Raw genomic sequence first — 27,724 nt, 5'->3', positions numbered from 1 at the left:
CACGATGATTGGAGCTGATGGATTTGTTGCAGCCTTCATCCGCCTTCACAGCTGTTGAGTTCGAAGTAACTTCAAACAATTAAATCGCAAGGCATAGAACACTATGGACTAGTTGCTGGTGGTATATATGGTAGTAGATTGATGGTAGCATGGATATTGTGGGCCGAATGGCCGGTGTCTGCCGCATGACCTCATGTGGGCGCAGTGCGCAGGCGCACAACCGAGCGTTGCCAGTCGCTTCGGTAGGGGGAGCTGCAGCCCAGGGGTGGCATCGCAGCGCGCAGGCGCGCAGTTAGGTGGGAGGGGGGGCGTTGCGATGACGCAGCGGCGTAATCGTGGCACCCCCCTCATTTCCGATGATTGACACCTCGGCGCTCGGAGGCGCTGCGCCTGCGCAGACGCCGGGACGGTTGGGGGGGGGGCGGGCCTTGGGCCGCGGGTCACGTGGTGCGGCGGGGCCGACGGGAAGGACAGCGGGGAAGGGCGCCCAACATGGCGCCGCTCGGCTGGGGCCGGTGTTGAGGGAGGCGCAGGAGGCGGCGGCCGCGGTGCTATCGCCGGGCGACGCGCTGCCGGGATGGCTCAGTGCGTGCAGAGCGTCCACGAGTTCATCCAGGACACCTTCGTGCCCATGGTGGCCGTGCTGTGCAGCGAGGCGGCCGAGAGCTCGACGCGGAAAAACAACCTGACGTTCGCCGAGCTGGTGCGGCCCTTCTGCCGCCTGACGTCCGAAGGTGGGTGGCGGGAGGGGGGGGGCGTCGCCGGCTATGGTGCCCCCCATCCCCTCCCCTCCCCTCCCCTCCCCTCCCCTCCCCTCCGGCCTCCACCCATCCGCCTAGGCCTCGGATTCGCCCCTTGACCCCCTTCCCCGGGGGGGGGGGGGGAGAGAAGTGTCCCATTTCCACCAGCCCCCTCCCCCTTCCCTGTGGGGCCGGGGGGTGGGGGTGTCCTGTTCCATCAACCCCCTCCCCCTTCCCTGTGGGGCCGGGGGGTGGGGGTGTCCTGTTCCATCAACCCCCTCCCCCTTCCCTGTTGGGGTGGGGGTGTCCTGTTCTATCAACCCCCTCCCCCTTCCCTGTGGGGCCGGGGGGTGGGGGTGTCCTGTTCCATCAACCCCCTCCCCCTTCCCTGTGGGGCCGGGGGGTGGGGGTGTCCTGTTCCATCAACCCCCTCCCCCTTCCCTGTGGGGGTGGGGGTGTCCTGTTCTATCAACCCCCTCCCCCTTCCCTGTGGGGCCGGGGGGTGGGGGTGTCCTGTTCCATCAACCCCCTCCCCCTTCCCTGTGGGGCCGGGGGGTGGGGGTGTCCTGTTCTATCAACCCCCTCCCCCTTCCCTGTGGGGGAGGTGGTGTCCTGTTTCCACCAGCCCGCTCCCCCTTCCCTTCGGGGCCAGTGTTGGGGGGGGGGGTGTCCCATTTCCACCAGCCCCTACCACTCTCCCAACCCCCTGTCGGGTGACAGTTTTTGATTATGTATGATTACCACACTGCTGTGTGAGAGCTTACTGTGTCCAGATTGGTTGCCAAGTTTGCGACAACAATGACAACAGTTCAGGAATATTTTGGCTCTAAATTTGATTGTGAAAGAGGGAGCTACAGTTCTGAGCATTAGATGAGTGTCACTGCCTGTTTTGTGAGAAGATTTTTTTTTGTAATCATAATGGGGTTGTGTTTCTATAACTCCTTTTCAGGATGTTTCAAAATTATTTGCAGCCAGTGAATTGTGGTCAGTTTTGTACTGTAAGTAGCTTGGGCTCTGCAAGTTTCCAAACCAGCAATGGGGCAAAGACTTGTCAGTTAAAATATGTTGGTTGAGTGATTTGTTTTGACCAGGATATTAGGGAGAACTGTTCTGCTATTTGAAATAGTGCAGTGGGATCTCCTTCATGCAGCTGAGAGGGCAGATAAGGTATTCATCTCTTGCTAAAGGCAGCACCTCCAGTTTGTCTTCACTGTAGCACCGTCTTGTTTTTTTGTGCTTGCCATTCTCAAATATGACTTGAAAGCATGAATTTCTGATTTGGAGAGGCTGCTTCCCACTGAGTCACAGCTGACTAATTTACAATAATCAATTTTGCTGAATAACTTGTTTCAGTTCTAAATTTCATTCATGTGATGTACATGGTTTGAAAATCAGTATTCAAGTTCTTCACAGTTAACAGTAGTTTAAGACATTTAACTGTCAAGTTCTACTTTTTAGAATTATGGAATTATTACAGTACAGAAGGAGCCTATTCAGCTTATTGAGCTGATGCAGGTTTTTTGTTAAAATGCTCGAGATAGAATTTTTAGCTCTTCCTTTCCCCCATAATTTTTCATTGTGAATTATCCAGTTTTTGTTTTTGAAAGCCACATTTGAACCTGTTTCCAGGTTGAGATTGCAGTTACTTACCATGTGGAAAATGTGCTGTTTTTCTGTGAGTTCTCCTGTAATCACCTTGAATCTTTATTTTCTTGTTCTCAATCAGACACGTGAGGGAATCATGATATATGGGGCTAAAGCAGGAAAGTGGTGTTGAGATAAAAGATCAACTGTGATCTTATTGAATGCTGATTTGGTGTATTGATATTCCAGAATCTCTTGGTTGTTCTTCCCCACCGACACCGAGGCTTACAAGCAATAAGTAACTTCTGCTCAATACCAGAGGGCATGGCTTTAAGGTAATGGGTAGGAAGTTCAAGGGAGACGTCAGAGGGAGGTTTTTCACCCAGAGAGTGGTTGGTGCATGGAATGCGCTGCCTAGGGTGGTGGTGGAGGCTGATACGTTGGTCAAGTTCAAGAGATTGTTAGCTAAGCATATGGAGGAATTTAAGATAGAGGAATATGTGGTAGGAAGGGGTTAGTTAGTCTTAGGAGTGGTTTGAAGGTCGGCACAACATGGAGGGCCGAAGGGCCTGTATTGTGCTGTATTGTTCTATGGATCTCTGTCAAAGTCTAGTTTATTGCCATATGCAAAAGTATATGTATTCATGGGTGCAATGAAAACAATTACTTGCAGCAGCATCACTGGCACAAAGCATCTGATGCACAACATTCATAAGAAAAACATAAATTAAACATAAATTATACCAGAACACAATTAGAACAAAAATAAAGTCCATTTAGTGCAAAGTGATCAAAGTGTTCATAGTATTTCTAAACTGTAGTGATTAGGATTTTGCTGATTGGTTGAAGAACCGAATGGTTGAAGGAAAGTAGCTGTGAGACTTCAGGCTTCTGTACCTCCTGCTCGATGGTAGCTGCGAAAAGGTGGCATGGCCCAGATGGTGGGGATCTTTGGATGTTGCCTCCTTGAGGCGGTGCCTCCTGTAGATTCTACCAATGATGGGAGGGATGTGCCATGATGTATTGGGCAGAGTCCACGACTCCACTTTACCACCTTATCACCTTGCATAGATCTATACCAAATCTTTTCTTTAATGCAGCAATTTGCATTTATTATCTTAACCCCAAAACCTTTTGTAAGGTGTTAGCCTAGGTGAGGAAGAAGAACGAAGGGATTCTGGAATATCAATATCAATTCACTAAAAGTTGTTTCACAGGTTAGCAAGACCACAACTAATGCAAAGCAAGAATTAGGGTTTATTTCCAGAGAGAATTTATGGTATAATCAACTTTTGTTAAACTGGACTAGAGAATGGGTATATTTCTAGTTGGTATAGTATGCAAAAGATATAAATGCTTTGGAAAGCATGCAGAAAAGATTTGTAGGGATGAAACCAGAAATGCAAAGGCATGTATATCAGTAAAGGATGAATAGACTGGGTCTCTTTTCCTGAGAAAAGGTTGAAAGGTGACATGATGGAGGTCTTTAAAATTAGAGGTTTTGTTAGAATGAATGCAGAGAAAATATTTCCATTTGTGGGAGAACATAACAAGTGGCCATCAACTTAGTCACAAGGGAATTCAGAGGGAACTTTATTCAGTGGTGTGAATGTGGAAGCTACCACAGGAAGTGGGTGAAATGAATAGTATAGATGCATTTGAAGGGAGATTGGGCAATCATATGAGAGAGGAAGAAAGGGAAGATTATGCTGATTTAGATAGGGAAAGACTGAAAGAGGCTTGAGTAGAGCATGATCATGGGCTGGTTGGGCTGAATGGCCTCCTTGCACCATATATCCTACCTGTAGTTGAATTTGTTGAGCTGTTGCTGTTTATTGAATGTCTTATGCCTTTTCTGATTTTACTTGCCACCTTTGACATGAGAGCAGGGTCTGATAGTATTAGTGTCACTGTGATTTATACCACATCTTGGTGCCTATTTGAAGCAACTCCATGCAATCTGTATGCTCTGCTTTGAATGGTGATCACATTTGTGTACAATACATTACAATTCACTCCAAAAATGAATGAGTGACACCCACCCTAATTTAAACAAGGAAATAAAAAAATAAAATCATAGAATGGGGTCGAATGTTTCGCTCTTTAAACCACTGCCATGCCTAACAGCTTGTGGGAGCTGGAGGGGAGATGTCTAGCTCAAACACCACCTGTAAGTTTGCAGATGACACCACTCTTGTTGGCAGAATCTCAGATGGCGATGAGGAGGCAGAATCTCAGATGGCAATGAGGAGGCTTAGTGAGATAGGTTGGCTGGTTGCAACAACCCCGCACTCAACGTCAGCAAGACCAAGGAACTGATTGTGGACTTCAGGAAGGGGAAGTTGGGAGAACACACCAGTCCTCATTGAGGGGTCAGCGGTGGAAAGGGTGAGCAGCTTCAAGTTTCTGGATGTCAACATCTCAGAGGATCTATCCTGTGCCCAGCACATTGATGCAATGACGAAGGTTGCATACTGATGACTGTACTTTGAGGAGATTTGGTATGTCACCAAAGACTCTTGTAAATTTCTATAGATATCTGGTGGAGAATATTCTGACTGGTTGCATCACAGCCTGGTATGGAGGCTTCAATGCGCAGGATCACAAGAGGTTGCAGAGCGTTATAGACTCAGCCAGCTCCATCACAGGCACAGCCCTTCCCACCATCATCTTCAAGAGGCGGTGCCTCAAGAAGGTGGCATCCATCACTAAGGACCTTCACCATCTGAGACATGCCCTCTTCTTGTTACCACCATCAGGGAGGAGGTGCAGGAGCCTGAAGACCCACACTCAAAAGATTCAGGAACAGCTTCTTCCCCTCTGCCATCAGATTTCTGAATGATCCATGAACACTACCTCGTTATTCCTTTTTTTTGCGCTATTTATTTACTTTTGTAATTTATAGTAATTTTATGTCTTTTCACATCATATGTCAGTGATAACAAATCTGATTCTGATTCTTAGGTGACCCTGTTCAAGGCTCTCAAAAATTTGATCCAGTTCCCCTCAATTGTCCTTCCCATCTATATGAAATTTTGTTCTGGAAAAAGGAACGCAGTCTATCAGAATCCACAATCTTTAAGATTTCTGTTAGGTCACCCCTTGGTCTTTTCCTGTTGAGTCTGTTCCCATTTTCTTTAAGACACTGCATTCCAAATCTAGGTCACTTTTATAAAATAACTACCTTCAATTCACCACTGATTATTTCATTAATCAAAGATTATTTTACCTTCAGCTACAGGAAACAGTTTCTCTTCATTTATTTCAGTTTATCCTGTTGATTTTAAACAATGATATTAAATCTGCTCTCAGCCATCTTTGACTTCTCCAACTTCTCCAGTGTATCCATGTAGCACATAAAGCTGTATGATGCATCTCTGGAATCATTATACTCAAATTCAGTACTTTGTCAGAACCCTTCACATCTTTCCCAAAGTGTGCTGTCCAGAATGGATGTTCAAGTTTTATGAAGGTTTGACGTAACCTGGATGGCTATTATATTTACAAATAAAGTCCAGGATACTGAGGCTTTATCAAATGTTTTAACCTCTGAAGCATTCTTGAAGTATTTGTATCCAAATATTTTAAAATAACTGAGCTGTTGTTTAGTTGGTAGCATTCTTTCCTGAATAGGGAGGTTGTTGGTTCAGATCCTGCTCTTAATGAACACAAGTAACCAGAATTGGACTGAGGAGCTGTCAGATTTCAGATAATTCAATAAACCTCGTCTGCCTTCCTGGAAAAATGGGGGGCGGAGGAAGTCCATGGCAACATTTCAAATGGAAGCAGGAGATGTCCTGATCACATGTGATCACTCAGTTCATGAGAGAGTATAATGCAACCATTATCACTGGTATTTATGGGAGCTTACTATGCACATTGGGTGCTATACTTTTGATAATGAGCGCTTCAGTTGTAAAATATTTCAGTTTCCTGAAATGATGAAAGATGTTGGCCAAACGCTTAATTATTTTGGCACAACATTGTGGGTCGAAGGGCCTGTCCCTGTACTGTAAATGTTCTAAATGCAAGCTTGATTTGTCCTTTCTCAACCTTATTAAAATTATAAAGTTCTTGGAACACTCAACAGGTCGGGCAGCATCTGTGGCAAGTTCTCCAACTCGAAACTTAACTTTGTTTCTCTTTTGACAGATGCTGAGTTTTTCCAACATTTTTTTATTTTCTTATTTGCAGTTCTTTGATTTTCTCATTAAAAATTGTATTACTTCACAACTTTCTGCATTGAATTTCATCAGCCATGAGGAGCCTATCCAAAAAGGAACATGGGAAACTGAATTTATTTTTATAAAACACAAGGAAGCTGTAGAGCTGTTATTCACTGCTTGAATATCATATATGAGGAAGAATGGATCAGAAGCAGGAAAGGTTTGTAATACTGGGACCAGGGCATAGGTTTAGCAGAAAGTCTGGAGGTTAAGGGGAATTGCAATGAAGATATTCAAGCTTTTGATAGGGGAGATGAACTTTCTTTTGATAGGATCTTCAGTAAACAGAAAAATAGTCTTGGGTTATATAAGACATTGGTGAGGCCAAATTTGGAGTATTGTGTAGTTCTGGTCACCTAAATATAGGAAGGATATCAGTAAGATTGAAAGAGTGCAGAGAAGATTTACTAGAATGTTGTCGGGTCTTCAGGAGTTGAGTTACAGGGAAAGACTGAACAGGTTAGGACTTTATTTCTTGGAGTGTAGAAGAACGAGGGGAGATTTGATAGAGGTTTACAAAATCGAGGGGTATAGACGGAGTAAATGCGAGTAGGCTCTTTCCGCCTAGATTAGAAGAGAGAAGTGTGAGAGGACATGGCTTTAGGGTGAAAGGGGAAAGGTTTAGGGGGAACATGAGGGGGCACTTCTTCAGTCAGAGAGCGGTGGGAGTGTGGAACGGGCTGCCATCTGACGTAAATGCGGGCTCAAGATTGAATCTTAAAATTTAAGATTAAGAATAAATTGGATAGATACATGGATGGGAGAGGTCTGGAGGGTTATGGACTGGGTGCAGGTCAATGGGACTAGTGGAATAAAGCTTTGGCACAGACTAGAAGGGCTGAATGGCCTGTTTGCTGTAGGGTTCTATGGTTAGATGAAGTACCCCGAGGGAGGTGAGACCTTCTCCCACAAGAGTTGTGATTCAACTGCACTGCTTGAAAAGGTGCTGAAATAAATTCAATTTAATATTCAAGAAGGAATGGGATACAAGTCTTCCTCAGGTTACGAATACCCGACTTATGTACAGCCCATACATACGAATGAGCATATGGGAGACCAGCGAGAAGGATTTGCCGGCTGGTGTGGAGTTGCAGGCATTTTCTGCCTCTGGGAACTCTTTGTAGCCACATTTCTGATTTGTGAACTGTTTGGATTACTTAAAGAGACATTGCAAGGCAAAGAGCAGAATTAATTGCATAGTGCTTTGGGCTGAATGCTGTTTAGAGATGTGGGGACCTTTTGTGGCTAGAAATGTATTTCAGCTAACTCCAGGTAGCTTTATAATTGGTATTGAATGGAGGCCTTCACTGTAGGGCCTGGCAATGAGACTTGAATAGTTAATAAGTCTGGATGGTGATTTTTTTTTCCTTCTCCTTCTCCTGTTTTTCTTCGTCTAGTTCATATGCGAGATCCTAACAACCAGAGCCATGTTATTAAAAACCTGAGGATCAACGTCACCAGCATTGTCACTCAACCGCCACAACAGACCACTATTCGGAAGCTGTTAAGTGAGGTGGTTTCTGCTAGTCAGCCTGCAGAAGGATTGGTTGCTAATGTGATTACAGCAGGAGATTATGATCTCAACATCAGTGGTAAGCTCCGGTTTCATGCTTATTAATTATTCTGCACATGAAAGTCAACTTAGCTTATGAAAACTGGTTCAAGATTTCGTTTTGAGTATTTAAAATTAAATCAAAACAGTGGTTGAGTCACTATCCCTTAATCACTTTCCCTGACAGGTACCTTTACATACTTCATGTGCAATTGGAATTAAATTTTGCAGTTTTAAGACATAAAATTTGGTGTTCCATTGGTTAAGAGTTAATTTTCTGTGATACCTGTTCAATAATTAATAGCTAAAATGCAGTTTCCTAAGTCTGTTACATATTGTGCTGGTGGTTTTGACTAAATTATATTTGAGCTGCCACTGTTTCTTCCACTTGTCTATTTTTTAAATAAAGCTAAGTGGATGATTCAGTATTGAACCTATTTTGCATCCTGTTTATGGTGGTTTTAAGTGACTTTTAAGATGCTTTTACCACTTTAATTGTAGATGAAGCCAACATAATGCGATTTGAGTCAGAATTATTTGGCAAAAATCAGCATGCAAGTGATTTTTTTGAAATACTATTTGCCAAGCATTGCCTCCCATGCTTTTGTGTACTTGGTTCATATGTATCTATGCCTGGCTGGCTTGAGTACTTGATTGGCCAGAGTGCTTGCTCCCTGACTTGAACAGAGTGCTGAGAGTAGATTATTTCAGAGCCCAGCACTGCAGTTAATTTGAGGCTCTGTTCTCAATTTTGCAGTTAGTGTGCATTCTGTCTATTCATCCCTTTTGGTTTCTCTTGACTTTTCTTGTTGCTCAAACTTACCACTTCCTCAGCAGTCCACACTACTTTTCTGATAACCTCAACCACATCGGCAACTTTTGCATCTTTTTATGCACCGTTAACCTTTTTTTTATATTTAAAAAAAGTCCAAGAGAGGTTTCGTGTTCCAGAGCATGTCTGGAGTTCTGTCCAGTGGAGGCATGCAGCGAAGAAGTAGAAACAACCAGGGAAAGATTTTGTTTTCAGTGATGAGTATTACAACAAGTGCACTTTGGGCACAGAAGATTCCAGATCAAAGCACGTTCTGAGGCTCAGAACTAGAATTTCTTATGCATTTGAGTGTCATCCTAGACCCGATTCATGGGGCGTGTATCCTACTAAACTGTTGCTGCTGGTCTTGGGCTTTTAAAAATGGCAAGTTAAGAAATCACCTCAAAAGTATTTTGAACAAAGGAAAAAGCCTTGCACAAGGAATGGTTTTCATTTGTGGCCTTGCATTAGTCCATCACTCCTGGTCTTTGGTGGGTCAGGCCAGTGAAACCGTACATAGGTTCTGATCAATAGCAGCTTTCGGGGGCTGTCATTCTGGCTACCACCTCACTCCTGGGGTCTTTGCCATGCCTAGATCACAAGTGTAGAGTGAACATGTATTGCTTGGCAATAGGATAGGAGCCTTCCTCAGATGGGTAAGCACAACAAGCACTGGAGATGACTAGAACAATGTGGTCATTGAGCTCTAAGTTCCCACTTGTACTGGATTTCTAGTATTTATAAGTCAGAGTTGTACAGCACAGAAATGGGGGCCCTTTGGCCCATCACACCCATGTGGACCTTTGCATTAATCCCCCTTACACTCTTCCTTAGTGCTTCTATTTGGTTTTTAACCGAACTGAAACCTGCAGCTGAGTCAGAAAGTGGTGTGTGCTCTGACTGCTAGTGGAGTGTTTTCTGCTTGCACATCAGGTTTTTCTGTATCATTGCCAAGCCTCCAATTTTGTCAAGATGTTGGACAGTGGTTGATACCACTGGGCAACTTCTCTTATCTCCAATAAATAAATTATAAAAGGGCTACAGGAAGAATTGGGAGGAATGGGAGATGTCATAAAGGGAAAGAGCAAAGGAGAAACAAAGGACTGCAGATGCTGGAATCTAGATGAAAAACACGATGATGCTGGAGGAACTCAGCAGGCCAGGCAGCATCCGTGGAGAAAAGCAGGCGGTCAATGTTTCGGGTCAGAACCCTTCTTCAGCACTGAAGATAGGAAAAGGGGAAGCCCAATATATAGGAGTGAAAAGCAGAGCAGTGATAGGTGGACAAAAGAGGGGAGGTGGGGTGGGCACAGGGTGGTGATAGGTAGGTGCAGGTAAGAGATGGTGATAGGCAGGTGCGGGGGAGGAGGGGAGAGCAGATCCACTGGGTCAAAGGTAAGGAGAAGCAAGAGGAACCCAGCCCCAACTGCAAACTCTGGTCATGGCTCAGAGGTTGTATGGCATGTAACACAAATATATATTACTGTCTTAATGCGGCATATACTGAAATATATACAAAATTAATCCTTTCTTATCCTTGGAAAGTGATTTTTTTTTTTTGTTTGATGCAACCCATTTTGGATTGCAGATTCTTCAACCCCATATTTGTTGCATATCAGTGTTTATAGCTATTGGGGTAAGTAAGGACCTGTAATAGAGTCAGGGTCGTACAGCATTAAAACTGGCCTTTTGGCCCACTGTGTCCATGCCAACCATTGTATTTATCTACACTAGTCCCATTTACTCACATTTGGTCCATAGCTGCCTTGTAACCTGTAAGGTATTGTGGACTGTTGTTTGCTATACTTAAATGTTACATGATCCTTAATATCCTGAGGAATTCAGTGTTATTGTAGGAAATTTCCCAAGCTGCCCCCCCCCCCCCCCCCCCCCCCCGTTTTGTGCACACCCAAGATCATCCCTGCAAACCTGTCTAATCTATCTCTGGCCACTCGTGATTTGGATGGTTTAGGAAGAATTGTGTTTTCCATTGAGCTATCGGATATCACTTTGTTCCTTCTAGCTATCAGATTTGTATCAATGACTGTTTTGTCATTCATTGTCTTGCTGTCTGAAAACAGAAAATGACTTACTTTTGTGATCTACCCTTCACCTAACTGAGTTTAGCATTGCCCAGTCCTTTTAAGTCTCCCATTTTGCCACGGCAGTGAGTTGAAAGTCACTGCCGTGAGCTTGGGGAGTTGCAGCCTGGTTCTATATAGGTGTGAATAGACAGCACATCTAGTTACAAAACTGAGTACCAAACACCTTGAGTACTAACATTTCAATTAAACTGGTGGGTGGGAGGAATACTACTTGGAAGTGTAGAAAAAAGATTGGTTGCAACTGATCGACTGATTTATCCTTGTACTTTTTTTTTAGTAGATTTTGTTTTAAAAAAACTCATTGCGATCAACACATAGCGTGTATCCAACTCACAGATAACTGCTTGATAATTCTCTCTATCAGGGTAATTGAGTAATAGAATGGTCAGACTTGGGCTGGAGGATTAAAGGTAACGCATAAACTTGCTGAAATATTCAACTGTGAGTTTTCTTATTCAGTATCTTGCCACACTGGACCAAGACCATATTTGTTTTTAAGAGATTAAATTAGGAGTCAGAAGTTTGTGGTATTTTCCAGTGTCCGTAATGAAGCATTTTTATTTGAGTTATTTTGAATCAAACAATTTTAAGCTTGGGTAGTTTTTCTATATTTAGAAAGCAGCTCACTGGAGAAATATTGAAGTGCAAAGCAATTTTTAGCATTACCTCTTTGAAATGTATCTAAAATCTTAAAATGCTTCTCATTCAAACTTTGAAACCTATTGAGTTGATTTGTGGAGTGATTTTTTTTTTTAAAAATGTGCAATTTGAAAATCTTGCATGTCTGTGCAACATGTAGGGTTTAGGAATGTTTATATGTAAATGAGTTACTTGTTTGCACTTGGAATTGCATATTCTGTTCCATGACATTGCTGGATAGAAGCATATTAATAAGTTTTTACTAATCAATGTCATATCCTTGTCACAATCTTGTATTTCTGTTATGTTCTGTACATCTGTTATTGGTGTATGGTTTGTTAAGCACATGTTCTACCTGACAAGACCTGAGTATGTGTCAGGATTGGGAATAAAAAACAAAGATCCTGAGGCTTGGATTGACCATGATTGAGATGGGTTTTGGTATGATTTTGATTTTAGACTGAACTACTTAGAGCAAACATAATTGTATGACCTGCGGCTAGATAATATTGACACACATCTGGAATATGGTTGGTGGTTATACTCATTCAAGTAACTGTCATCTTTTGAATATTTGTGGATTTTCCTGGTCTAATTACAGAAACAGAGTTCAGTGAAGAAACTTTCACATTATAACTAGTAGCAGTCTAAAGAACAATAAGCATTGACCCTATTGTGAAAGGTGTGGATAAAAGTAACATGAATAAAAGTAATACTTTTCCTTCCCAAAGTCTTGAAGTTGTGATATTTGGCAACTTTCTAATGGTACATCTACATTTGTCCACATTTCCCTTTCACTATTTTGGTTTTAAATGGTAACAGTATAATTTGCACTTTGAGGGGAAATATTGTGCCATCCAGTTGGTAACTGAAACTTGCAGTCTTAGACAATAGCAGTTTCTGGTGATGGCTGGTGCTGACATCAGGCTCTGAAAACTGCAAACAGTAGAAAAGGACATGCATTATTTTCAGTAGTACTTGTACTTTCATGGAATTATTGAAAGCTGGAGAATCTGGTTCAACATGTTTTAAGAAAATTTTTGAGTTGTAAATAAATTGAAATTCAAACTTTGTAGTGCTGGTATCTTGGTGATTAGTGTTTAATTACCTGGAGTTTTTGAGTAGGGAAATTGGTAATTTTTCATTGTTTTATGTTTGTTGTGTTTCCCGCTCTTAATAGTGGCAAAGTTGAAACTCATCCCAGTAATGAGAATTTTGTCTGATGCTGTTGCTTGGGAGTAAGTTGGAAGTATAATGACTGTAATCAAAATTGCTAAAAATGCTTAACAGGTCACAAAGCATCTGCAGAGAAAAAACACAGTTAACCTTTCAAAACGGGCTTCAATGAGAACATTAGAGTTTTTTTGGAGTTTGTATCCTGCTGCATTTGTGTGGCCTGTGTCTAACTCTCATCTGACTTTCCTGTGTTCATTTTGACTGTTGTGGGTACAATGCACAGCTTTTTCTGAGAAGTGGTGGTGTTATTGACTTTTCAGTACAGTGCAGTTGTTGGAACTTTGCCAGAGAGGATTTAGTCCCAGTATGTTCTCAGCTGATTTTATATCCTGAGCATGTTATGAGCTTGCACAACATTGAGGCATTTAAGACTCTTTTTCATTAGTAGATTAGTGACAATTCAGTTAGGCAAGCTGTGTGATTGCTTCAGTTAGTCCTTTGCGATGCCTTGCCATGTCATGTGAAATTGAAAAATAATTATTTCACAAGGTGGGTGGGGCTTAAAGTATTCTGCCTCATGGTAAAGAGTGGGACCTGTGTTGCAAGAGTCTGTCGTGCTTCTGCCTCCAGTGATTGGCCAAAGCCAACAATGCTGAGTGCTTTTGTGGTTGGATGCAGCAAACTGTGAGTCCATTGACATTCGCATTGGGAAATATTGGTCTGTGTGGAAATAAACTTGGTGAATTTTCTGATTCAGTGGGTTTAATTATGCTTGCAGTTTGTTTCAGCAGAACGGTAAACAAATCTATCCATTCTTAAACATCTATGTAAGGGCACCAGTTAGAAGATTGTGTATGTTTGTTCCTGTTCTCATTTGGTCTTTTGGACAGAAAAATGAATTTTCCACACAGAAGAATTAAAAATATAAATTACAAATTTAATTCTAAAATTAAATTGTTTGAATTCTGACTGAATCGAGAATAGTTTTGTTGCATGTAATACCTAAAGCAATGCATCTGTTTATAGCTAGTCATCCCTTGGCTGGCTCTTTAGTTGTGCTGTTCAATTAATCCCACTTCTTTGCGATTTTTCTCAAAGACTCTTAAATGTTTTCCCCTCAGTATTTATCCCATTCCAATTTATGTTGTTGAATCTGCTGCTACCAGCTCATTACATTCCAGCTGATAGTTTTTTTTTAATTGTAATCCTTGTTTCATCGATTGACTCTTTTGCCAATCCCTTAGTAGCATAAAAGTGGTGGGAAAGCAAGTTGTAAGGATGATGCAAGACTCTGCAAAAAGATGTAGATAGGTTAAATATTTGATGGTGTACAACCAAGTTCAGGAATAGTTACTTTCCTACAACCATCAGGTTCTTGAACCAACCTGCACAATCCTAATCCTGCCTCCACCAACAGAATGCTTTGGATCACCTCTTGCACTACTATGGACTTGTTTCTAATTGTGATTTTGCACTAATGTCTTATTTTGCGCAGTCTTTTTCTTCACTGTCTTGTGGAATTTATGTATAATCTGTTTTGTGTTGTCTGAATCTATTTGCCTGTGATGCTGTTACAAGCAAGTTTTTCATTATACCTGTATCTCACTGTACTTGTGCATATGATAAACTTGACTGGGCAAATGTGAAATTTTGCACTTTGGTAGGAAGAATAAAAAAGCTGAATATTGCTAAAATGGAGAGGGATTACAAAGTGTTGCTGTACAGAGGAATCTGATTTTTCTCTCACATGAAGCTCAAAGGTAGCATGCAGATACAGCAATAATTAAGAAGTTAAAAAGCACTCATGGAGGAACAGCATCTGTGGAGAAAAGCAGGTGGTCAATGTTTTGGGTCAGGACCCTACTTCAGGACTGAAGATAGTCAAAGGGGAAGCCCAATATATAGGAGGGAAAAGCAGAGCAGTGATAGGTGGACAAAAGAGGGGAGGCGGGGTGGGCACAAAGTGGTGATAGGTAGATGTAGGTAAGAGATAGTGAGAGGCAGGTGTGGGGGAGGAGGGGAGAGCAGATCCACTGGGGGATGGGTCAAAGGTAAGGAGAAAAAAGGGGGGTAGAAAAAGGGAAGAAGAGGCATGGTTGTGGGGAAAGGGGGGTGGGGATTACTTAAAGTGGGAGAATTCAATGTTCATGCCTTTAGGCTGCAAGGTTTCAAGATGGAAAGTGAGGTGCTGTTCCTCCAGTTTGCGCTTGGAATTCTCCTGGCAGTGGAGGAGGCTGAGGACTGACATATCTGTGATGGAGTGGGAGGGGAAGTTGAAGTGACTGGCAACAGGGAGATGCAGATCACGGTTACGGACAGAGTGCAGATGTTCTGCAGAATGGTCAGCTAGTCTGCGTTTGGTCTCATGACTATCTCTTACCTGCATCTACCTGTCACCACCTTGTGCCCACCCCTCCTCCCCTCTTTTGTTCACCTATCACTGCTCTGCTTTTCCCTCCTATATATTGGGCTTCCCCTTTGACTATCTTCAGTCCTGAAGAAGGGTCCTGACCCGAAACATTAACTGCCTGCTTTTCTCCACGGATGCTGCCTGGCCTGCTGAGTTCCTCCAGCATCATCATGTTTTTTATCTAGATTCCAGCATCTGCAGTCCTTTGTTTCTCAATAATTAATAAGTTGCCTGGAAATCATGGATGTAGACTTGCCATCGTTCATTGAGCAATGAAAATAAAAAATCTGAAGTAGTGCATTTTATCAGATTGAATGATGAGGCATTATAAATTTTAAAGGTGATTTAGGAACAAATACTTAGAAGTATGTTTGCACAAATTTTTAAAGATTTAAAAGAAGCACCTAGGATTTTGTCTTGAATTATGAAAGGAGTATGGTGCAAAAACTAGCATGTTTTTACTGAAGGTAATTTTCATTACTTGTTGAGCCCCAGCTGAACAATGATGTTCAATTTTAGCCATTACACATTAGGGAAGATGTTCTCTACTGGTAGAGTCTTACTTGGCTGTTTCTAACTTTTGTTTTTAAAGAAACTAAAGCCACAAGCCAAATCAATTTATTTGGCAACTTCACATTGTCCAACTCCTTTCCTCCAACAGATCCTTCTTGACCTGCTGAGTTCTTCCAGCGAATTGTTTGTTGCTTCTGACTCTTCCCATCTCCTTTCTGGATGTCTTCCTCCTAGGGATAGGATAGTGACAGACACCCATCACAAGCTTATAGACTCCCACAACCTGTTTGACTATATTTCCTCCTACCTTGCCTCTTATTAGACTTTATTGGTGACTGGTAGTGTTCTGCAGGGATCTGTTCTGGGACCCCTGCTCTTTGTGATTTTTATAGATGACTTGGATGAGGATGTGGAAGGGTGGGTTAGTAAGTTTGCTGATGATACAAAGGTTGGTGGTGTAATGGATAGTATAGAAGGTCGCTGTAGATTACAACAGGATATTGATAGAATGCAGAGCTGGGCTGAGAAGTGGCAGATGGAGTTCAACCCGGAAAAGTGAAGTGATACACTTCTGGAGATCGAATTCGAAGGCAGAATACAAGGTTAATGGCAGGACTCTTAGCAGTGTGGAGGAACAGAGGGATCTTGGGGTCCACGTCCATAGATCCCTCATTGTTGCCGCGCAGGTCGAGAGGGTTGTTAAGAAGCTGTATGGAGTGTTGGCCTTCATTAGTTGGGGTTTTGAGTTCAAGAGCAGCAAGGTAATGTTGCAACTCTATAGAACTCTGATTAGACCACACTTGGAGTATTGTGTTCAGTTCTGATCGCCTCATTACAGGAAGGATGTGGAAGCTTTAGAGGGTGCAGAGGAGATTTACCAGGATGTTGCCTGGATTAGAAAGCATATCTTATGAGGATAGGTTGAGCGAGCTTAGGGCTTTTCTCTTTGGAGAGAAGAAGGATGAGAGGTGACTTGATAGAGGTGTACAAGATGATAAGAGGCATAGATCGAGTGGACAGTCAGAGACTTTTTCCCAGGGAGACAATGGCTAACACGAGGGGACATAATTTTAAGGTGATTGGAGGAAGGTATGAGGGGGATGTCAGGAGTAAGTTTTTTTTTTACAGAGTAGTGGGTGCGTGGAATGCACTACCTGCAGGCGTTGTGGGGGCAGGTACATTAGGGACATTTAAGAGACTCTTAGCCACATGAATGATAGCGAAATGGGGGGGGGTGCGATGTGGGAGGGAAGGGTTAGATATTAGAGCAGGATAAAATGTTGGCACAACATTGTGGGCCAAAGGGCCTGTACTGTGCTGTAATGTTCTATGTTCATTCCATTCTCTCAATTCCTGTGTTTCTGCTGTGTTTGCTCTGATGACCAGACTTTCCACATGGGTGCCTCTTGAGATGTCTTCCTCCCTTTGTGAATCCGAGTCTCCCCTCTAACATGGTTAACAGAGCCCTTTTCTGCATCTCTTCTGTTTCCTGAACCTCTACTGCTGGACAGAACAAAAAATAAAGGTCCCCCTGGACCTTGCCTTCCATTCAACAGGTTATCATTTGCAATTTCTGCCAGCTTCATCAGGATTCCGTGTTCCCATCTACTCACTTTCATCTCAGTTTTAAAATTCCCAGTCTTGTTTAAAGTCAATCAATAAACCCTTCCAGATCAAGATTTCTGCAGATATCTTGTCCTCTTCATCGTACTCCATTTTAGTTGTCCCAGCACTAGCAGACGTGCTTAATTATCCCTCCCTCACCCTCTCTGCAACGTAAAACTAACTTTTTCTTTCTTTCTCAGTTCTGACAAAGGGTCTTCTGCCTGAAATATCAACTGTTTCTCTTCGCCCAAACACTGCCTGCATGCTGAATGGTTTCTGCAATTTTTCCAGCATCCACTATTCTTTTTATTTTCATTTTTTTTTGTATCTGACCACTGCTGGCCCAGGCAAACCTTTCCACAGATTCCCAACCCCAGCCATGTTAGACAGCTCTTGGATCAAGGAGTTCCAGTAACCTTCTGGGTACGTGTCATGGACAATGACAAGCTGTAAGCCCTGCATGGACTCGATGGCAGATCTTCAAAGATCTGTTTCACTAACTTGATCAGTAATATTCTCGTGTGGTTTTGTTTTCAGATGAAATGGGAAAACTTAAACTGAGTTGTGACACAAGTTTGTTGTGATCCAGTAAAACTGCACCAGTCTTTTATATACCCTTGATATAGGAAAACATACTGTTTGATTGTTGTTATGTGGTCATTCTCTACTTTTGAGGGTTTGAGACTAATAGAAATGGATTGTTCACCAAACCGTGGATTGAGGCACAGGCTTACTGGTTCAGGAGTGAGGCAACTGAGGATTTTGCATTCAGCATCAGAGTGTGGAGAGTGGAAGTAATATACTAGCCAGAGCTGAAGGGGATGAGAGTTTCAATTTTATATGTTGGGCACAGGAAGTTCAGCAATGAGAAGTAGTGTTGTGCAAGGTTAGTGTTTTGTCAGAGTTCAGGCATGGAGGTGAAGAATGTGGAGGGGCTTTCATTGGTGGAGGGGATGAGCAAGTGGCAGAAGCATGAAAGTAAATGCATAATGTAGCGTTAGCATAATAAATGCAAGTTGTTTTGGTCAGGCACAGTAGTGTAGCGGTTAGCATAACGCTATTACAGCGCCAGCGACCCGGGTTCAATTCCGGCCGCTGTCTGTAAGGAGTTTGTACGTTCTCCCCGTGTCTGCGTGGGTTTCCTCCGGGCGCTCTGGTTTCCTCCCACAATCCAAAGATGTACGGGCTAGGAAGTTGTGGGCATGCTATGTCGGCGCTGGAAGCGTGGCGACACTTGCGGGCTGCCCCCAGAACACTCGATGCAAAAATACATTTCACTGTGTGTTTTGATGTACATGTGACTTATAAAGAAATCTTGTCTTGTACTAAGAATCTTCGTCGTTTATGTTCTGATGCATATGCTCATCCTTTTCATAATTCTAAGGAAAATGACTTTGCATATTGACAAGTCAAGTCCAGCTGTTAGAAGCATTAGACAGGTTAGCCTTGGGAGAAAATCTCAAACTTCAAATCCTTGAGCATTTGAGCACTTCCACTTTGTATGAAAAGAGTCATAGTCTTGGAGTCATAGACCACGGAAACAGGCCCTTTGGCCCAACTCATCCATGCTGACCAAGATGCTCATCTAAGCTAGTCCCATTTGCCTGTGTTTGGTCATCCCTCTAAACCTGTACAAATGTCTTTTAAATGTTATTGGACCTGCCTCAACCACTTCCTCTGGCAGCTTATTACTTCAGAGGACCACCCTCTGCCCCTCAGTCCCCTTTTAAATCTTTCACTTCTCACCTTAAATCAATTTCCTCTAGTTTTTGATCCCCTTTTGCTTGGGGGGAAAATTAACTGTGCATTTACCCTATCCATGCCCCTCGTGATTTTGTACACCTCTATAAGATCAACCCTCAATCTCCTATACTCTAAATAGTAAAGTCCTAGCCTGCCCAACCCCTCCCTGTAACTGAGGCTCTTGAATCCTAGCAACATTCTCATAAACTGGAAAGAGTGCGATGAAGATTTAATGTCTATCCTATAACAGGGTAACCAAGACTGTACACGATACTCTGCATGCAGTCCCACCAACGTCTTTTACAACTGCAGCATAATGTCCCAATGTCATGTCTTGTGCTGTAACAGTCTAATCTTCATTGATCTCATGCAGTAGCTCCATAACTGTATACCATTTGAGGTCTATGGTTTTGTACCCACTTGTGTATTCTCTTTAAAAGGCAATTATTGCCATGGTGCTGGAGAACTTGTGCGTTACTTGATCTGGATCGCTCGTGTATTCACCTGAGAGACCTCCAAATAAAGTGTGAGCAATCCAGAACAAGGGCATTGAGTTTATTGAGATTGTATGCCAGATATCCTTGTCCCACTTCCTTGCTCTTTCCTTGAGCCCACTAAATCTTGGCTTTCAAATACTTATCCAGTTCCCTACTGAAAGTTACTAACTCCTGCAAGCCTTTGAGCAGTGCATTGCAGGTCATTGTAGTAGGGATGTTTAAAATAAAAAAAATGCTTAGAGTCGTACTCATTTGGCTGCTCTGATCTTTGGTGACCAATGGTTCTGCCACTGGAATATTTCTTCCCCATTCAGTCTATCCAAATCATTTATGGTTTTGAACCCTTGTACTAATTTCACCTTAGACTTGTTTTAAATTGTAAAGAAGGTGGAAGCGGGGAGAAAACAAAGGGAATGACTGTGATGAAGTGGAGACCAAGAGTCTGCGTAATACACTAGGTGATGGTGTTGGCTGAGATAGGACAATGAAGGCGTGTTAGTTGCAGCGGATTTGTCTGGAGTTGTGAATAGAGGATGGATGAGAACAGGGTAGAGAGAAAACAAAATGTTTAAATTGAGATGCAAAGCACTGCAGTTGCTGGAAGTACTCGGGTCAGGTAGCAATTGTGGAGTAAGGAAAAAGCTAATGTTGCAGCTTGATGGGCTTTCATTAGAACTGATTAGTCTTGAGAAAAACTAGTAAAGCTGGTTATTTGAAATTGAATTCTGAGAGTCTTGAGGATTGTAATGTGCTGATTCAGGTTGAGATGCTGTTCCTTAAGTTAATATTGGACATCGTTGGAACACTGTGGCCAAAGAATGCAAGTGGGATGGGGAATTAAAGTGATAAGTGAGCAGAAGCTCAAAGTCTCCCCCCTGGACTGAACAGAGGTGTTCAGTAAATTGGTCACCAAATCTACATTTTGTTTCTTCAATATAGAAATCACAATTTGAGCAGCAAATGTACATTAAATTGGAAAAAATACAAGTGAATTGCTGCTTCACCTGGTTGTCATTGGATGGGAAGAAGTAAAAGGGCAGCTGCTGCACGTGCTTCCGTTACTTGGATAGGTGCAGTGAGAAATGAAGTGGATGTTGCTGGAGATTTCCTGTGGAGAGCTGGGGAGGAGATCCCTGGGGAGGTCTCTCCACCTAACAGGTCATTCATCCTGACGTCAATCTGGGGAATAGTTTGTTTTCCATCTTTATCCTTCCTAATATGCCTCAACTCCATTTTTTGACTTCTCCCATATTGCTTGATAATAAAGCTAAACAAAAATGGGCGTGGATTAAGTCAGTCAAAAACAATCATTGAATTTATGGTTAATTACTGGACGGACTCCTTGATCTAAAAGATGTCTAATATGGCTGAAATTGGGAATCTTTGGAAAGGTTTGCGTGATCAGCAGCTGTCATGTGTACTTTAGGTTTGATTGATGGCTTTAGTGTATTTAAATACATCTGTAACATTGAGGTTAGATGGCATCAGTGGTGAAAGAGAAACTTAACTTCTTAGGCCTGTGTCTTATTAGCTCCTGTGATTTGGAACTTCATGGACAATTTGTTTATTGTACATTGGTCTCTATTGGAAGGTTTAATAATTAACTCAATTATGATAGGCTGCTTAGTGGAGAGATAAAGTATCCATACAGTCCTCACTTGAGGAATGTGAAATGCGGTCTGACCTACAGATATATACATAACAGATGGATATTTTATAGTCTAGTCCTAAGTCTTCCTTAGAAAGGGAATTCTATTTTGCAGGATTTTTGTTTTCATACCAGGTTTCTGGTACAGCTTCCTGAAGTTGGGAGAATCCTTAAAAACCACAACATTTCCACCAGCTACATTGCAATCACACCACCTTCTCCCCATCCCTTTCTGATATCTGCAGGGACCACTCTCTCTGTGACTCCTTGGTTAGTTCATCCCTGCCTGTCCCCAGGCAATTTCACCTGGTAGAACACCTGTCCCTACCTCTCCTCCCTCGCCACCGCCACCATCCAGGGACCTAAACAGCCCTTCCATCTATCTGCCTATCACCCACACACTCAATCCACTTGGTCCCTCATTTCCTCCTCCAGTGTTCCTCATTTACTTAGTATGCCTCCCTCCCTTGGTTCCACTTGCCACCTTCCTTTCTTATCAGATCCCATAATCTGCAGCCCTGTTTCTGCTATCACCTCCCTGCCTCTGTCGCTAACCCCACCTCTCCCTGCCCCACCTGGCACCATCTACCCACCAACCCCTCCTGACCTGGATCCACCTGTTGCTTGCCAGCCCCTGCCTCACCTCTCCACCTCACCTCTTTATACTGGCCATCTTCCCTTTACACTCTCGGTCCTGATGCAGGGTCTTGACCTCAAAAGTCAACCATCCTTCTGCTTTCACAAGATGCTGCTTGACCTGCTGAGTTCTTCCAGCAGTTCGTTTATTGCAACAATAAATGTTGTCTAAAGTAAAAACACAAGTTCCTGGAGATGCAAGTCAGGCAGCATCAATGAGAGAGAAACAGTTAATGTTTGAGGTTTGTGCCCTTTCAGCAGAATTGGAAATTTAGAAATTGAAAACTGGACTGGAGGGCTCCAGTTATCAGGAGAGATTGGATAGGCTAAGTCTTTCCCTTTGTTTTCTCCACCTCCTTTCTACAAATTAAGCGTACATTGGTCTTTCACTTTTCCACTCCTAAGGTCACTGGCCTGAAACATTAACTCTTTTTCTCTCCAATAACCTGACCAGCTCAGTATCTCCTGCATTTTCTGTTTTTATTTCAGATTTCCTTTACCTGCAGTCTTCTACTCTCAGAATTCTCTCACCTATCTGGTCCCTCATGTTCTGCATTTGCACTGTGGCAGCCGTGTTGTTCATGTTTCTCATTTTTTTCATGCTTTGTTATGACATAGGAGGAGGTCATATGACCTATTGAGCTTATTTTGGTAGAACAATCCCATCTGACCTATTTCCTTGCTTATTCCCCTGTATCCGATTCCCTCGTGCTAGTCAGCATGTCCCTGCTCACTTTCTCCTGCCACTCATCTCCTCTAGGACTAAATTGTAGTAGCCTATCAACCTATCAGCATGTCTTTGGATTGTGGGAAGAAACCAGAGCATCTAGGATAAAAATGTATGAACACAAGGAGGGCGTGCAAACTCCACACAGGCAGACCTAAGAGTAGGATTGAACCTGGTTTTGTGGGAGCTATGTGGCAGTAACATTACCTGCTGTGCCACTGTTGTCTCCATGTTGGGAATGGCTAATAATGTCTGTAAATTTTCCTATTGCCATCTCTAATTCATTTGGTCATTTGAAATCACCATTTTTGAATTTGGTGAAGTGTCTGTGGCTTAATTCAAGGTTGATAGATTGATCTTTTATATGACTTAGCCAGTAGAGACTTCAGTAGTGTTTATGTGCTGGTATAAGCATGATTTACCCCTTGTGATGGCTGATGAAATGTTGTCAGATTAATCCCTGATTAGGAACGAGCTGCCATCTGACGTCGTAAATGCGGGTTCACTCTTAAGTTTTAAAAAATAAATTGGATAGATATATGGAGGGGAGAGGTCTGGAGGGTTATGGACCGAGTGCAGGTCAATGGGACTACCGGAATAAAGTTTCGGCACAGACTAGAAGGTCCAAATGGCCTGTTTTCTGTGCTGTAGTGTTCTGTGGTTCTATGATTAATGTATTTTATAGTGGGAACTCTTCACAGCATGGTACTCTAATAGATGTGTGTGGGGGGGAAACTTATAGCATGGAAACCTGAAGTATTTATGTTAAATTGTTCAAATGCATTTTTGAAGATTTTTCAGTTGGAAATTACTGAAAGATTACCTTTACCACTAGAGGATGTTCAATCAAGTCTGCCTGCACAAATGTGCACTGTGAAATATTGTTAATTCCTAAAAGGTTTCTTCTTAGCCTTTTCTTTCACATCAGATTATCATTTAAAAAACAGACTTTAAATTTAGTGTTGTGATTTTTGCTTTTAATGTCAATTGCTCTTTGAACACACCAAAATAGACACTGTTTAATAGCTGAAGCAGCGCTTTTGTATTTGGTAGTATTGGTAGTAGGTTTGAGCTGGGCACCTCTGCAGATTGTTGGGTTGGTATCTTCTAAGATTTGGGCACTATATTTTAATAAATGTACTTGGAAGTTGAAATTTTGTTTTGTTTTAGAAGCATATTTTTGTTAGAAGCACTAAGTTGTTTTAGCCTGATTTTGGGTACTTCTGGTATTGGTTCTATACATTAAATGAGTTCTTAACTCACTGGGTCATTAATACCATGTTCTGTTTTCCATCAGATCGCTCAGTAAGAGCTAGTGTTCCATGGTACAATAATTGGAAAGACACTTTGACGCAGCTGAGTTCGTCCAAGTTCCATGCAGGTATTTTTTTTAAGTTGGTGTGGGCTTTGCAGTCGCTTGATTTCTCCCCTTTGCATTTCCTTTCATTAAAACTACCTTACTAGATTCTGGCTGTCTGAAACTCTCCATCTTCATGATGACCGCTGATGTTTTTGTTGGTCTTGATAAAGCAGGCAACTTGCTGAATCAGACATGATATTGAATGGCTAAAGAGAATTCAAAGGCCCAGTGCCCTCTTGTTTTCTTTGTTGTGTTTGCATGGTATTGCAAAGATCAGAGTAGTTAAGAGTGGATGGAGAATGAGACCAACTCTATGCAAATATAATTTATTTGACTGAAAAGCAAGTGGATTCATTAGTTTGTACCTGGTTCAGTAGCTTGTAGTATTTGAAGATTTAACTCTCCATTTCCTCGATTTGATTCTTGCAGGGTTCTATATAGATTCCTCTCAACCTGTCTCTACCTTTCTCTCCTTCAATCCTGCACCTAATCCTCTTTTCTGTTTCTCGTCCATCGTTAACCCACCCTCCTCTTGTACTGTTAGCATTTAGCCCCTTTAATTCTTTCCCTGCCCTTCTCCTGGGTCCATTTTCTCTCTCCTGCTTGGACCTCCTCTCTCAATTTGACCCTCCATTCTCCCCCCTCTTTGCTTGTGTTCCTGTATCTTTTCGAAGACCATCCTGTGAATCTCATCTTGATGAGGCTTTTGGCCACCAATCCTAATATCGCATCATTGGGCTTGGTGACAGACTGTGTTTGGCATTACTGTGAGTCACCTTGGATTTCTTTTGGAGATGCAGGAGATTCTGCAGATGTTGGACTCTGGAGCAACACACACAAAATGCTGGAGGAACTCAGGTCGGGCAGCAGCTGACATTTTGGGTCGAGATCCTTTATCAGGATTGGGAAAGAAGAGGGCAGAAGCCAGAATAAAAAGGGAGGGGGAGGAGCACAAGCTGGCAGGTGATAGGTGAGTCAAGGTGGGTGGGGGAGGGAGGATGAAAGGGAAGCTGAGAGGTGATAGGTGGATCCTTATCTTTGTAGTTTGTGTCAACAAGCATTTGTCACTTCTAACGTGGGTGATGCAGCAGAACAATTTGCTCAAACCAAGCTGTCACAGACTGGGATCTGTTAATGACTTCATAATCTGTTCTCGTGATGTTGCTTGAAGGGTAAATGTTTCTTGGATACCAAACCGTATTTATCTTCGTGTCCTTTAGAAAGAACTGTGCAATTGTCTATATTCCCCAAAGAGGGCCATTGAGACCTTTGGTTTAATGTCTCATCTGAAAGACAACTCCTTCGACAATGCTGCACTCACTTAAGATACTGGAGTGTCAGATTAGATTCTGTTTTGTGTCAAAATATTTGTAGCCCTAATTATTTCATAGGAATTGCAGCTTTCAAGATTGCTCTTACGTTGAAGGTGTTTGCTGCTTCGTGTGTGCAATAGACCAAATGTCTTTTAACTACATTGATTATTTTTCAATGTTTATTATGTGCTTTTAGATTTACAGTGGACTATTTTGAGCTTTGAATTTCATTTAGCTTTTGACACTGCACAGAATCTTAAAGTCCTGTACCTTTTGAATGCATATTATGTTTAATCTGTCTTTGTATAGAAATTAACAGGGCTAAATCAAAGATTTGGGATGTTTCCCATTTGTAGAGAGGTCCTTATTTTCACTATCTCCAGGATCGTTGCAGGCATCTTAATTTATTTCTTTGTGCAGATGGAGTGGGGAAGTGCTGCAAGTCCTTGCATAGGAGAGCTAGTGCTAATAATGTTAAAATGCACATGGAAGAGTCAGATTATGCAGAGAATCACTTGAATTGTATTAATCTTCGTGGAAATTTTAATTTCTACCGATGACAGCATTCCAGTGCTGCTTTTTTTTTTGCAACCTTGCCCTATTTTATAAATATTGGAATTTGGTCATCTTCACTGCCTAACTTCCACAGAATTGTGAGAATTCGAGGAATTGACCCTCTATTACTTTCCGCCTCCATTTACTGATGTAGCATGATCATCAGAACCTGCCAATTCAAAAAGACTAGGGCTGGTAACATTTAAATTTTTCCTTTGCTTTCAGTTTGCTGTTATTTGGAATGTGGTGTCATGGTTCATTGCAAATCCTGTGCGCAAAAAATGGGTATTTGATCATTTAACATTTTCATAGTTTCACATGTGTTTTCTTTCCGTGCTTGGTGAACCTACCCAAAAAATGGATGCTTGACTGTAAAGCTTTTGAACCAGGTTTCCTTCCTTGTGTTTTCATGCCTTGTCACTCAAAAGTCTAACCAGAAAATGTTCTCCATCTGCATTGCAGGCTAATGTTAAGAAGTCTGGAGCTATCCATTTTATAGATTTAGTTGGGCATACCTTCTGTTGGAAACACCAAGTTGAGGAGTACTTCAGAATTTGTCTCCTCGATGTATGTCTGCACTATGTCCTTGATTTGTTCAATTATAGTGATACGATTGTGTTTTTCACCTTCAACTCAATAGTTATTCTTGGATTTTGACAGCTTGGCTCCAGAACAAACTGTGCTGCTTGTGTTTGCAATCAGTTCAGTAATTGTTATCTTATTGTTCTGTTCTGGCTGATGTTCTCATTGTGCAAGTACAGCTAATTTAAGAGGTGGAATTGAACTAAAAATAACTTGGTTTCACTTTTCTGTTCATCTTCAAAAGTTGATATTGAATTGTACTAATTTATTGGTTGTGAATAGTTGATTGGCTTTCCAATCAAGTTTTAGTTTAAAGATACTAATAGGTTGGGGAATTCAAGAGATTTCTATGTCTAGAAAAAAGTGTGAATGTGCTACTACGTGGTACAGTTAAGGAAACAGCAATGATACATTTAAGTGATGCCTAAAGAAGTGAATTAGGGAGAGAGGGAAGATATTTGAAGTGAAGGGGGCAGGAGGAGGCTTGTGTGGATGATGTGTTGATGTTGTCCATCTGTCTTGAACAGCTTATTTCTATATTGTCAATTCAGCATCAGGTTTATTATTGCTGACATATGTCATGAAATTTTTTGTTACAGCAGTACAGTGCAAGACAAAGACAAACGTTACTATAAGTTACAAAAGTGAATAAATAGTGCAAAAGAGGAATAATGAGCTGGTGTTCATGGGCCATTCAGAAATCTGATGGCGGAGGAGAAGCTGATCCTGAAACATTGAGTGTGGGTCTTCAGGCTCCTGTACCACCTCCCCGATGGTAGTAACGTGAAGAGGGCATGTCCCAGGTGGTGAGGGTCCTTAATGATGGATGGCGCTGCCTTGAGGCACTGCTTCTTGAAGATGTCTTCAATGGTGGGAAAGGTTGTGCCCGTGATGTAGCTGGCTGAGTCTACAACCCTCTGCAGCCTCTTGCGATCCTTCGCATTGGAGCCTCCGTACCAGGCGGTGATGCAACCAGTCATAATGCTCTCCACTGTACATCTGTAGAAATTTGCAAGAGTCTTTGGTGACATACCAAATCTGCTCTCACTCCTAACAAAGTAGAGCCACTGGCGTGCCGCATTCGTGATTGCATCAAGTCTGGGATGTTGACGCACAGGAACTTGAAACTGCTCACCCTTTCCACTGAGTGAACCCTTAATGAGGACTGGTGTGTGTTCTCCCAACTTTCCCCTTCCTGAAGTCCACAATCAATTCCTTGGTCTTGCTAACGTTGAGTGCGAGGTTGTTGTTACGACACCACTCAACCAACCAATTTATCTCACTCCTGACTGCCTCCTCATC

At 42.3% G+C, this 27,724-nt stretch overlaps 1 protein-coding gene across 2 annotated transcripts in view; it reads left to right on the top strand.

The window, feature by feature from the left end:
• Window positions 1-460: 460 nt before the first annotated feature.
• Window positions 461-27,724, top strand: part of trappc8 (trafficking protein particle complex subunit 8) — a 118,735-nt gene continuing 91,471 nt past the window's right edge. The window contains exons 1-3 of one of the 2 annotated variants that reach the window (XM_052023044.1): window positions 461-734; window positions 7,948-8,142; window positions 23,910-23,993. In XM_052023044.1, the coding sequence (XP_051879004.1) occupies window positions 578-734; window positions 7,948-8,142; window positions 23,910-23,993 (436 nt within the window). In that variant the 5' untranslated portion in view covers window positions 461-577. The remainder of the gene's footprint in view (window positions 735-7,947; window positions 8,143-23,909; window positions 23,994-27,724) is intronic. The other variant, XM_052023045.1, reaches the window with a different exon arrangement.

The sequence above is a fragment of the Pristis pectinata genome, chromosome 9 (genome assembly GCF_009764475.1).
Source record: "Pristis pectinata isolate sPriPec2 chromosome 9, sPriPec2.1.pri, whole genome shotgun sequence".
Taxonomy (NCBI): Eukaryota; Metazoa; Chordata; class Chondrichthyes; order Rhinopristiformes; family Pristidae; genus Pristis; species Pristis pectinata.
The sequence above is the reverse complement of the archived record's forward strand: the minus strand, read 5'-3'. Positions and strand labels throughout refer to the sequence as shown.